A 12,261-nucleotide genomic window follows, 5' to 3' on the forward strand; every position below is an offset into this window, starting at 1 on the left:
TTGTTTCAGTCAACATAACACTGTCTTTATAGTTTTAAAAATATTTAGTTAGGAAAAAAGTCCTTCTTTGGTATTGATCCAGAGCAGAAAATGTGCTATGATCCGTCTTTTCCATTTCTAATTGAGTTGATTTCCCTTAATATTGTTTTACACTGAAAATATTAAGACATGAGGTATATTTTTGCTGCTTCAAATAATTGGTTTGGCTTTTTAAGCATGGTATCTATAATTTCAAAGCATATTTCTTTCTGAACTTTTTTGCCCTGAGGAGTTTTAGAGTGGTCTTGAAATTATAGGTGTCTATTAAGTATTTTTCAACTGTCAATTCAGCGGTAGCTGCTGTGCTATTAATTCATTATGAAGTGACACAGGAAGAAAACTCATTATGTGATGATATGGATTTGTCAAAAAATAAATAAATAAACGAATCTGTATTGAAAACCCATCTGCTGTGGTGGGAGTGAAATGGTTTGTTAGGCACGTTTAGGCATGATATCACCTCTTGAAAAGGAAAATATATAGGAAGGATTTCACTTCTTCTCCTTGGACATTCTGTATTATGCACCTGAATGTGTTCTTTTTTTATTTTTTGTCCCTTACAGGTGATATTATACCCAACTTCTAACAGCTCCAAGTCAGCTGAGTTGCACCGAATGATAGTTCCAAAAAATAGCCAGGACTCTGACTTAAAAATCAAATTGGCAGTGCGAATGGATAAACCACCACATATGAAACATAGTGGGTGAGTGGGTCCTTGAAGATGCTTTTCTTCTGAGTTATTGGGTTTCATTTCGTTGTCTCCCTTTTGTCATTTTACTCAGAGCCAGAATATCAGGCATTCACATGGAACTTTTCTCCCCAAAATGACTTTCATAACTTATTTTTTAATCTCTAGACATCTTTATAGCTAAACACATGGGTATCAGTTAACGTAACTGTTCGCATGCTAACGTAATATTGGTGCTTGATTGCATTGGTCTTATATACATCGTTACATTGATAAAGAACCGTGATGTATGGAGATAACTTCCAGGAAATACTGTTTCAAAATACAGTAATAGATGAAACAAGGCTAGGGTTTGGACCCCCAGAAATAGTTAAGCATATACAGTATACGTTAAAGCTAAATGGCGGTGCGGGTAGAACCCAGGAGGCCACACAAGTTTTGACGGGAGGGCCATGAGTATTCACCCAATACGTGAGTGAGAAACGAAGTCAATACCAGAGAAGACGAATGCTGGCAGATAACCAGAAGTGCAGGGACTGTCCCCAGGGGATGTGGGTCAGAGTCAGTTTCCATCTCCAGGGTTCTTTTCTCCTTGTAGCTGATGAGGAAACAGGTCTGAACTCATGAGTATGAGAAAACACGTTTTGAAAAAGCCCAGGTTGGAGTTCCCATCGTGGCGCAGCAGAAACAAATCTGACTAGGCACCATGAGGCTGTAGGTTCAATCTGGCCTCGCTCAGTGGGCTAAGGATCCAGCGTTGCCGTGAGCTGTGGTGTAGGTTGCAGACACAGCTCGGATCCCACGTTGCTTTGGCTGTGGTGTAGGCTGGCAGCTGTAGCTCCAATTAGACCCCTAGCCTGGGAACTTCCATGTGCCGTGGGCACGGCCCTAAAAAGGACAAAAATACATTAAAAAAAAAAAAAAAAAAGCCCAGGTCTTTCTCAGATTAACAGTTTAAGTTTACTGTTCACTACAGCTAAATCCCAGCATAGAGGTGTTAGCCTTTAGGAAAGAATGTGACGATTTTTCTTAAATTGAAGAGAAGCAGTAGTTTAAGTGACCCACCCCAAGTTCAGCAGAAGACATGACATTCTACGGGCCTTCCTAACCAGAGAGGCATTTCTGCTGGTGTTGGAGCCAAACCTCTGGCACTGTGGCAGTCAGCTGAGAAGTCAGCAAGATAGGGATTCTTTGGAGGACCGCTAGGGAAAACAAAGCTAGGCTCTGAGCAGAAGGCAGCCTGGATGTATCTCCTGCAGCTGGGATGAGGCTCGAAGGCCACAGAGCTGCTTTGTTTAGGTGGGCAGTAGTGTTAGAACGAGTCTCACTTAGGGGAGGAATACCTCAGGGTGCAGGCTCCTAGAAAGAGAGTCTAATGATGATGCATGAAGCTGATGGAGCTCCTGGGATTTAATATTTAGAGTTGTTTCTTTACCGTCCATCTACCTGCTCACTGTTGATTTATGCAGCAGATGTGTATTGAGCACATCCTCTGTTTGAACTAGTGCAAACCTCAATGAGATACCATCCCAGACCTGAAGGAACCAGCTAGCCAAGGATTCAGGCTTGTGCACAAATAATTATAATACTATGTAATAAGTAATGTAGTGATAAGAATGCAAACTGGTGGAAATAACATCGGATTCTAGCTGGAGTTAGTCAAAGCCTCACAAGACAGCTGACCTTGGAGATGAAGCCGAAGGATGAATTGAGCAGCTGGACAGTGGGGAGGAAGGGTAGTCCAGACACATGACGTAGCAGATACACAGGAGATCTGGAAGAGCTGTTAGCCAACCATGACAATGTTGGTATAGCTGTCAGAGTGCCTTAAGACTAGAGACTTAGAGTACTGCCACTCTAAAATCCTTAGAGACTAGTAGAAACCAGAGGGAGATTAAAAAAAAAAAAAAAAACCAAACATTGTGTTCTGGGCATTGTAGTTACTTCTTAGCTACCATGAACTCAGTCTCTTTGTCTTGATAAATGGCCCAACATGCGGAAACCTATGTACCATAATGCGAAGGGAGCTGCTGGTGTACACGTGGACAGTGCCATGATGAATACCCTAGAGCCTTCAGGTTGTCCCAAGAACCAAGATTGAATATGAAGCTGGGCACCTAGCAAGTTCTGAAGCCTTCAGCTCCTGTGGGAAGAAAGCTCCACTCTAAACCCTGGCATTTTCTTGTTCTAGAAGGCTCTGGGGCAGGTGGTACAATCCAGCTGCCTTCCAGGACTTGATTAGGACCCCCCAGAACAGTTCTGTAGTTGACTTCTCTCCAAAACTATGAGCGAAGGAGACAACTCACGAGAATATATCCTAGTCTCTGAATTTAATCTGGAAAGCTCAAGAACTCTTGTGACCTGCCTTTGCCAAAAGATACTACCAGGTGGCTCCAGACATTCAGGTAACTGCAGTTTATGATATGCAAAAGAAAGAAACTCTAGAATTAAAAATATCTGTGGTGCTATTCTGCTAGCTGGTATGTTATGGAGCATAGTTAAAAATATCATATTTGGAGTTCCCGTCGTGGCGCAGTGGTTAATGAATCCGACTAGGAACCCATGAGGTTGCGGGTTCGATCCCTGGCCTTGCTCAGTGGGTTAAGGATCCGGCATTGCTGTGAGCCATGATGTAGGTTGCAGACACGGCTTGGATCCTGCGTTGCTGTGGCTCTGATGTTGGGCCGGTGGCTACAGCTCCAATTAGACCCCTAGCCTGGGAACTCCATATGCCAAGGAAGAGGCCCTAGGAAAGGCAAAAAAGACAAAAAAAAAAAAAAAAAAAGAATATCATATTTCCTAATGGTGATCAAAAAAACCAGTAACAGTATGGAACATAATAAATCAGTACCAGTTTTAGACATAATAATAACCAGAACGTCAGCATTGTTGCAATAGCAATTTATCACCATGGGCAGGGACCACAAGCACCTGTCCAGGTTTCTCAGTGCCTGTGTGGTAACAGGTTTAAATATTTTGGATATCACCCCTGTGTTTTAAATGTACATGGGAAAACCTGAGTTGACCCACATCATAACTATCATGACTATATTCGTCTTTTCTGTGGTGCTTCACAAATGGATTTCACTGGACTTAACTGCATTTAAGAAAAGAAAATCAACCAGCCTTTCTCCTCCGAGTGCTCTGTCATATGCCAAAGCAGTAGTATAATAGGAGTAGTAGATTAATAGTGTTTTGCTCTCAGGCAGGATTATGTTCTGTCGGTAATTCATCCTATAATGAATGATTGACAGATGAATAATGGGTAATTGAAAAAGAGTTTAAAAATTGATCTTTAAAATGTGGGAAACTCTTACAGATTGTGGTGTCAAAGGTGGTTACACAATAAACAGGAGGGTTGTGGATCTTTTGTCCTCAGAGCACTTTCCAGATCTAACTTTGAAATCCTTTGGGACCTGAGTCATAAAAACCTATTCTCTGCTTTAATAATGTGGGCAACACGTTTCTCTCTCTTATGTGACAATTTTAACATGTATTCTCTTTCGTTTATTGTGCGTCTATAGCCCCTAGATCCTCCCTAAGTAAGTACTTTCATTCATGTTCTCTGTATTTGCGTGTTCCCAACAACACTGTAAGTTTCTTAGACCTGTCTGAATCCTTCATGCCTCCACCATGTGTAAACAAGGTATATATTTATATGAATAATGACGAAAATAATAGTGTGCTCCTTAGAGTTTTAGGGACAAAGTAATTCGGTAATGTGCATTCTTAAGCTGAAGAACCTTACAGGTTTAGAAGGTTTAAAATGATTCATAGAGGGTAGAGTATAATTTTGTGGAGAAAAATACCTAAAATAAATGAAATAAATGGTGTTTGAATCTCAATTGTTGCATTTCAAAATGACCTTTGTTCTTGAAGGAGAAAGAAAAATATGTCTGATCCAAAGATCATGTTTCTTGTAACTATATATTATAGTTTCTAAATAGAACAGACTAGATGCAAATGAAAATGGATATTTACATAAGCATAATGATTTCATTCTTCAAAAATGACACCGAACACTACTAAGTGATATCTATTTGGTAAAAATTTGAATTCATTTATTCTTTGAGGTATGTCATATAAACTAATTACGTAAGCCAGCTCTTATATAAATCTGTTAAATGAACTTCCAGCTGGATTTCGAGTGGTTAAATAATTCGTATCCAGTTTTTGAATTTGTCTTCCTGCTTTTTCGGGTAGCTCCAAGGCAGAAGTGTGTTGAAGAAATGGACTATCCTTTAGCATAGCCTAGTGGCTGGGTAGGAGTACTATAACTTAAATCTCAAACTACTGTTCCCCTATCTGTTAAATCATATTTTCTTAATCCAAATGTTATTTTCTCAGCTAAAAGAAAGGCAAAATAAAATGGGACTTATAAAGCAAATGACTAGTATGACAAATCTATAACCTAAAAAGGGGAAAAAAGAAAATTATCACAAATACGTAGAAGCATTATGATCGGGATCTACCAAAAGTCTTGTGTGCGGAGTTCCCGTTGTGGTGCAGTGGTTAATGAATCCGACTAGGAACCATGAGGTTGTGGGTTCAATCCCTGCCCTTGCTCAGTGGGTTAAGGATCCGGTGTTGCCATGAGCTGTGGTGTAGATCACAGACGCAGCTCGGATCCCGCGTTGCTGTGGCTCTGGTGTAGGCCTGCAGCTACAGCTCCGATTAGACCCCTAGCCTGGGAACCTCCATATGCCGCAGGAGCGGCCCAAGAAAGGGCAAAAAAAAAAAAAACGAAAACAAACAAAAAGTCTTGTGTGCAACTTTTGTGATTACTTTTATAGTAAAAATTAAATAAAACTTCATGAGTATATAACTATAGAAGAATTTTGTCACTGTTAAAATCAGTAAGATAAAATTTTAACCAAATCACTGCCATATAAATCTCATAAATCTGTAGAGTCATGTTTGGCAGTTTGAACATTTATTGAATGAATAGAAGTATTGAAATACTTTGAAGTTATCCTATATAAAACTCCATTTAATTTCCATCATAAAGATATAAAACTCACTGAGCCCATCTCCTGCTGCAAGAGTGAGACAATAGTTGAGCTTCCAGCAGAAAGAACAGGATAAACACCAAACTGGCTGCATTCTTGTTTTCCCTGCTTTCCAGTGAAGTCTGGCATTGAGGGACTGCAGTGTAACAACCTGTAGAACCATTCAGTCTTATTGCTAATACTCAAGTGTGGCCTTTGCTCCTAAAGGGAAATAACTTCAATAATGCAAAATAAGTTGCATGATTTTGTTTATGATTTAAGGTTTATGATCTTTAGAGCTCCTGCTGTGGAGCAACAGAATTGGCAGCATCTTGGGAGCCCTGGGACTCGGGTTCAATCTCTAGCCTGGCACAGTGGGTTAGGGACCCGGTGTTGCCACAGCTGTGGCTCAGATCTGACCCCTGGCCTGGGAGCTCCATATGCCACGGGGGCAGCCAAAAAAAAAAAAAAAAAAAAAAAAAGGTATATCATCTTCAAGTAGTTTAGGGGACAGTCTGAAGGCCAAAGGGAACAAAATCTTATTTTGTCAAAGTGGCATTAGCTTGTCTCCCAGTCTAGGCTCCCTACCGCCCAGCTGGCTAGTACATGGTCATACTTAATATGTTTATCTATTAATAAAACCCTAAGGCAGGTATATCTTTGAGTTCAGCTATTAATAAAAGAAGGACAAATAAACATACAATACTTAAAATATGAAACAGACCAAAACACTTTAAGAAATAAGGCATGATTTCCATTTCACCCTCCACTTTTGACCCCTGGCTCTGCTCTTTGTCAGCGCTCAGGAGGGCTGCAGCCAGGCATAGGGGGCCTGGACTGGGAGACCCAGGGTCCCCCTAGCTCTGCCTTCTGGCCGTTCTGGGTCCACAGTCAGTACCTCCTTGGTTTCTTCATCTTTATCTTTAAACAAGATACTGAACTCACTAAATGATCTTTAGGTTTCTTCCAGCTCCGGAATCTTTTTCTTAATTCTTTAGTCTTAAAGTTGGGTCTCTCAAGGAAAGTAAGATTGGAATTGTTCAAATTCCTGGGCAGGATGGAAAGGGTCAAATGATTTTTAAAACACATTATTCTCTTTGAGGACATTTCCATCTACAAGGAAGCTGGGTAGAGAGTGATAAAGAACACAGGTTGTGAAGTTAGACCTGGGTTTGAATGCTAGCCCTGTCATATTTTTTAAGCAAGCTTGGTCAAATCTTCTCATAGCCTCACTTTTCTCAGCCATAAAGTTGGATTGTCTTGAGCATGAAATGAGATATACTCATAAGGCTTGCAGCACAGTGCCTGTTACATAGTAAGTGCTCAATTAGCTAGTGGCAGTCATTGAAATAAACATTTTTAAAAAATTGCTTCTTGAAATATGATTAGACCTTCTAGTTTTAACTACATCATTTGACTTTATTTGGAAGAAGATGATCAAAGACAGTTGGGAAAATAACAATGCACAAAATCCTCACTAATTTCTCGAGAGTATAAAAGTTCTCTCTCTCATGAGGGCTTTCTTGTTAGGCTTTAATTTATATCTTTATTTAATAGCTGTATGGATGTAGGTGGCAGTGGTGGTTTATTTCTCTTTGTGTGTTTTGCTGCTCATTTTGTCTTTTCTCTGTACAAAGGAAGAAAAATAAAAACACAGTTGGTTCTTGAACAACGTAGATTGGAACAGTGCATGGCCACTTATACTTGGTTTTGCTTTTGTTTGTTGAGTAGTAAATATGCACTATCCTGTGTTGGTAGAATCTGAGGATGCAGAGGTGCTGCCTATACAGAGAGCTAAAGTCACAGAGGATCTTTCTGCAGAGTGGAGGTTCAGCATCCCTAACCTCGGCGTCGTTCAAAGGTCAACTGTACTGTGTAAGAGCTTTCAACCACGTCTGAGCAACTAAACTGAATGATTTATCTAAGAAATAAGCTCAAGTTCTAAGAAAGTACGCTTGGAGATTATTTCATAGCAAGGGAGAAGAATCTGATAGAGCTTCTGTTTTCTCCAGTGCAGTCTTATTTTAAAAATGGCAAATACTTTCAAAGCATTGGATTTTAAATAACTGGTGTGGTGCCTTTTGCATGTTAGTGCAATTGCTAGTTTTAATTTTCTTAAATCATTAGAGAAGTAGGACTTACATGCCATAGCTCTAAGCAGTCTTATCACATCTTGCTTTGTGGTATTAAAATTTACTCGCCTATCAATGAGTTGTTGGTCTCAGTTTGTACATACCAAATAAGTTAACCTTAATTTCACCTCAGGTATTTTGCAGTTTTTTTTTAATTATAGTTTTATTTGTGTTTCATTTAAGGAGGGATTGATAAGCCTGAATAGCTTACTCAGTTCTTACTAAAAGACTATTTTGTAGTTACCCTAGCACGAAAGACATTCATTTAATTGAATAGATTACCATATATGCTAAAGTTTAATAAAAATAATCACTGAGAGTGTTTGGTATCTTTGAGATTCGAGTTCTAAAGCTGCTGCTTGAACACTCTCGGCTGATTGCTGACGTAGAACCATAGCAGTTGCTGACGCTGTTACAGAATTCTCTGGCCCCACATCTACCCTACCCCGCTTGTGCCAGTTTTCTGATCAGATATCGTCTCCTTGGTGAGGCTCATTGTAATCACCCTACATTGAATAGTGCTCTTCTTTCCTCACTGCCAACTCTCATTTGACTTGCTTCATTCTTTAAGCTCCTATTACTCAACATTATACTTATCGACGCTTGTTTATTAACTGTCTCACCAACTAGAATGTTATCTCCATTTGAGTGATTTGCTGTTGACTAATCCCCAGCCAAATCTAATGTCTATAAGCACCTTGCCTTATTCCTTGCTATTTTTAAACCCAGCTTTCAGAAAATTTCCTACTGTTTAGCAGGAGCTAATTAAATATTTGTTGCATGAATGAATGAATGTTTTTTTCCCAAAGAGAAAATAATGCAGAACTTATGTTCACAGTTCTTTTATATTCAAAGTAAGTTTTGGATTGGTTGTTCAGCTATATTAGACATAAACTTCAAATTATAATACTGTCTAATTGGTGCTACTATAATTTAAATTTATTTTGAAGGGTGCTTCAAAATATTATTGCCCCAGAATAATTACAGGAAGTTTCATTAGTCCGCAGATTTCCATATGACTGGAAATCTAACAGCTGTAGTATGGGGGAAAAAAAGTGTATTCTTATCCAAAAACTTTTTTAAGTTGTTGTTCTCTGTAGTGAGGCTTGTTTTTTAAATGACTTTTTGCTTAAACACAATAAAGTAAATTTCTGGTATCTATTATCTGTCAACATTTATATTTAGACCCTTCCTGTGATATGTGGTTAGAACTGTAGGAGGAAGTTTTAGCAACATTTTCTCTGGGTAGGATTGTACCTCAGGGTTCATATATAAGAATGATGTGTTACATAACCAGTATTCATTAGGGCAAAAAAAAAAAACTAGGTTTTTGTTCATACTCCTCGTGGAATCAATAAGTCATTCGATTTCTTTCCCCTACAGTGGCTCCTGATTTGAAGTAGTCATTTTTATTTCAAAAATTGTTCCAGCAGTTCTATTTAGTGAACACTTTTACTCCATTTAGATAAGCTCAAAAATACTTCTGAAAATGTTCTTCCCAACAACTGCCAAAGAAGAATGAAGAGAAACTAAAAAGGAACCAGCACTTTGATGATCAGCCAGAGAGACAGGAAGGGTTTTCTACCTGTTGCATGGGTGCCGAGTTGAGGGTATAGGCAAGAGAAAGGGCTGACTGCTACCAAGACTTGAAAGGATTTCGGAAACGAATCTGACTAGCATCCATGAGGATTCATGTCCAATCCCTGGCCTTGCTCAGTGGGTTAAGGATCCAGCGTTGCTGTGAGCTGTGTGGTATAGGTTGCAGACGCAGCTCGGATCCGGTGTTACTGTGGCTGTGGTATAGGCCTGCACCTACAGCTCTGATGCGACCCCTAGCCTGGGAACCTCCCTATGCCCCGTGTGAGGCCCTAAAAAGCAAAAAACAAAAACCACTTGTAAAGATTTCGAACAGTCATAGTATGGCTGTGGGTGAAAATGAGCACGAAAAATAGGCATAAATTAGCGGGATGAAGTATGGCATCAGTGAAGGGCAACAACACTAAAAGAACTTGATCGGGCGTTCCCATCGTGGCGCAGTGGTTAACAAATCTGACTAGAAACCATGAGGTTGCAGGTTCGATCCCTGGCCTTGCTCAGTGGGTTAAGGATCCGGCATTGCTGTGAGCCGTGGTGTAGGTCGCAGACGCGGCTCGGATCCTGCGTTGCTATGGCTGTGGTGTAGGCCAGCAGCTACAGCTCCGATTCAACCCCTAGCCTGGGAACCTCCATATGCTGTGGGAGTGGCCCTAGAAAAGGCAAAAAGACAAAAAAAAGCTCGATCAACAGATGGTACAGCAAAGCTGGCCTCTTTTGGAAGCCCCAGGTAAAAGGAGGAGTAAAATAACTGAGGGACATAAGAGAGAGGTCCAAAAGGGAGAAAATGAGTGTTAGTAGGAAGTAGGGACAGAGGAGGGTAGTGTCTGAAAATACAGAAATGGTTAGAAAGAATCTCTTTAGTAGTAGTTCCAACTTGACGACTAGTGCATTTAATTCTGTAAGTCTTTGCATAAATAGCATATGGTCATAAGGAGTATTTCCTCATCTCTCTCTGATCAGAGCTGGAGTTTAGCAGGATTAGACATCGATGACAGGAAGTAACATCACAGCCACAGTTCCCCATCTCACCTGTGTTTGAAATGCCTGAAAATCATTCTAAATTCATGATAATAGGGGAGATAGCAAATGAATTTGTTTTAGCCAGATGGAAGCATGTTCTGATTATAACAAGTATCACCACCACAGTTTAAATGTTAATTAATAGTGGTGGTGATGATATGAATGAAGAGCAAAGGGTCTGCAAGTATTAAAATTTCTAATCATCCTGAAGTCATTTATATTCTTAAGGATGGTACATTAATATTCAAATACAGGAAAAAGCACATCCACCTTATTTTCATGATTTTAAAAAAGAAATGTTTATTGTCTTAATAAAAATATGAATATTTTAGTACCTTTATTTCATATGTCAGTACTTCTGGAAAAAAAAAAATTCTTTAACAGTAGATGAGAAAGGCATGGCAGTAGACCAAAAGTCAGAGAAAATTTGAATGTCGTCTATATTCAGTTTTGTGAAATTGGCAGCCTTATCCCTTCTGCCCATTAGGTTGATCTTTATATTCGCCTTTAACCCCTTCCTCTTCACCTCTTGTAGTTAATCCCTCCCTCTGTCTTGTTTCCCACAGATGAATCCCTTGCTATTCCTTCTGCCAACCCCAAGTCTCAGTCTCTTGTAACAGCAGTAGCAACAAAGAAATAAAGTTCAGTGACTTTTGTACTAATTTTCTTGTTTAACCTGATTTGTAAGCCATTCAAGAATTTAGGAATACTATTATCTCTACTAAAGAACTTCTAGTGCTTCCCCATTGCTGTGGGTTTAGATTCACATTTTTAGCCTAGTATTCAAGTTCCTCTAAAACCTATCCCATCTAGTCTTTGCAACTTTTTGCCCTTTCGATACCCAAGCAAACCCCCAAGTTCAACCACATCAGTTGATAAACCCTGAACATGCTTTTACTAACCCAAGCCTATTTTTTCTACTTTTTTGCCTAACCAAACCATACCAGTCTGATACTGGGTTACACGTTTTCTGTCACTAATACAGAAGTGCACAGAAAGGAAAGTAATTTTTTTAAGGTCTTCTAATGATCTTTATTTTTTCCATTATAGTTGGTTACAGTGTTCCATCAATTTCTATTATACTGCATTGTGACCCAGTCACACATATGTATACATTCTTTTTCTCACGTTATCCTCCATCATAAGTGACTAGGTATCGTTCCCCGTGCTATACAGCAGGATCTCATTGCTTATCCACTCCAAATACAATAGTTTGTATCTATTAACCCCAGACTCCTAGTCCATCCCTCTCCCTCTCCCCAACCCTTGGCAAACGAAAATCTTTCTCCAAGTCCATGAGTTTCTTTTCTGTGGAAAGGTTCGTTTGTGCCGTATATTAGATTCCAGATATAAGTGATATGGTGCTTGTCTTTCACTTTGACTGCACTTAGTATGAGAGTCTATAGTTCCATCCATGTTGCTGCAAGTGGCATTATTTTGGTCCGGAAAGGAATAGACTGCCTCTTGAGCAGAAACTCGGCTAACCCACATCACTTCATCTCCACGCCCCTGATTTTGAGGGAACCATTGAATGCTTTTTACCCTAAAGCGGCTCCGGCGCTCTCCGCTTCATCAGGATCACTCTTGCTGGCTTCTGCCACAGCGTCCAGGACAGAATCTGAAGTGAGACTTGGGGCAGAAACCCTTCCACGCTAGCGTTTTCCTCAAGTCTGTGGTGCGCCTCCCACAACCTGCCTGCCTTCTTTCTGTCTTTCTTTTCACCCCAGGCCCCAGAAGGGCAAGCCTCCTTCCTCTGCCTAGGACTGTCCTTACATAAAATCAAGTCAGCTAGGCCTGA

General features: G+C 39.9%; 1 protein-coding gene across 34 annotated transcripts in view; it reads left to right on the top strand.

Moving 5' to 3' along the window:
* The window catches only part of CADPS2 (calcium dependent secretion activator 2), a 489,830-nt gene that overhangs the window by 262,142 nt on the left and 215,427 nt on the right, over positions 1-12,261 (top strand). For all 34 annotated transcript variants that reach the window (XR_014834387.1, XR_014834389.1, XR_014834384.1 and 31 more), the window contains one exon: positions 603-742. Coding sequence is in view for 27 of the 34 variants with exons in the window: in XM_085005969.1 (XP_084862095.1) it covers positions 603-742 (140 nt within the window). In the remaining 7 variants the exon portion in view is untranslated. The remainder of the gene's footprint in view (positions 1-602; positions 743-12,261) is intronic.

Source organism: Sus scrofa, chromosome 18, assembly GCF_054392235.1.
Source record: "Sus scrofa isolate SSC_HxYL_T2T_F1_AM1 chromosome 18, Sscrofa_HxYL_maternal_Yorkshire_Landrace_v2.0, whole genome shotgun sequence".
Taxonomy (NCBI): domain Eukaryota; kingdom Metazoa; phylum Chordata; class Mammalia; order Artiodactyla; family Suidae; genus Sus; species Sus scrofa.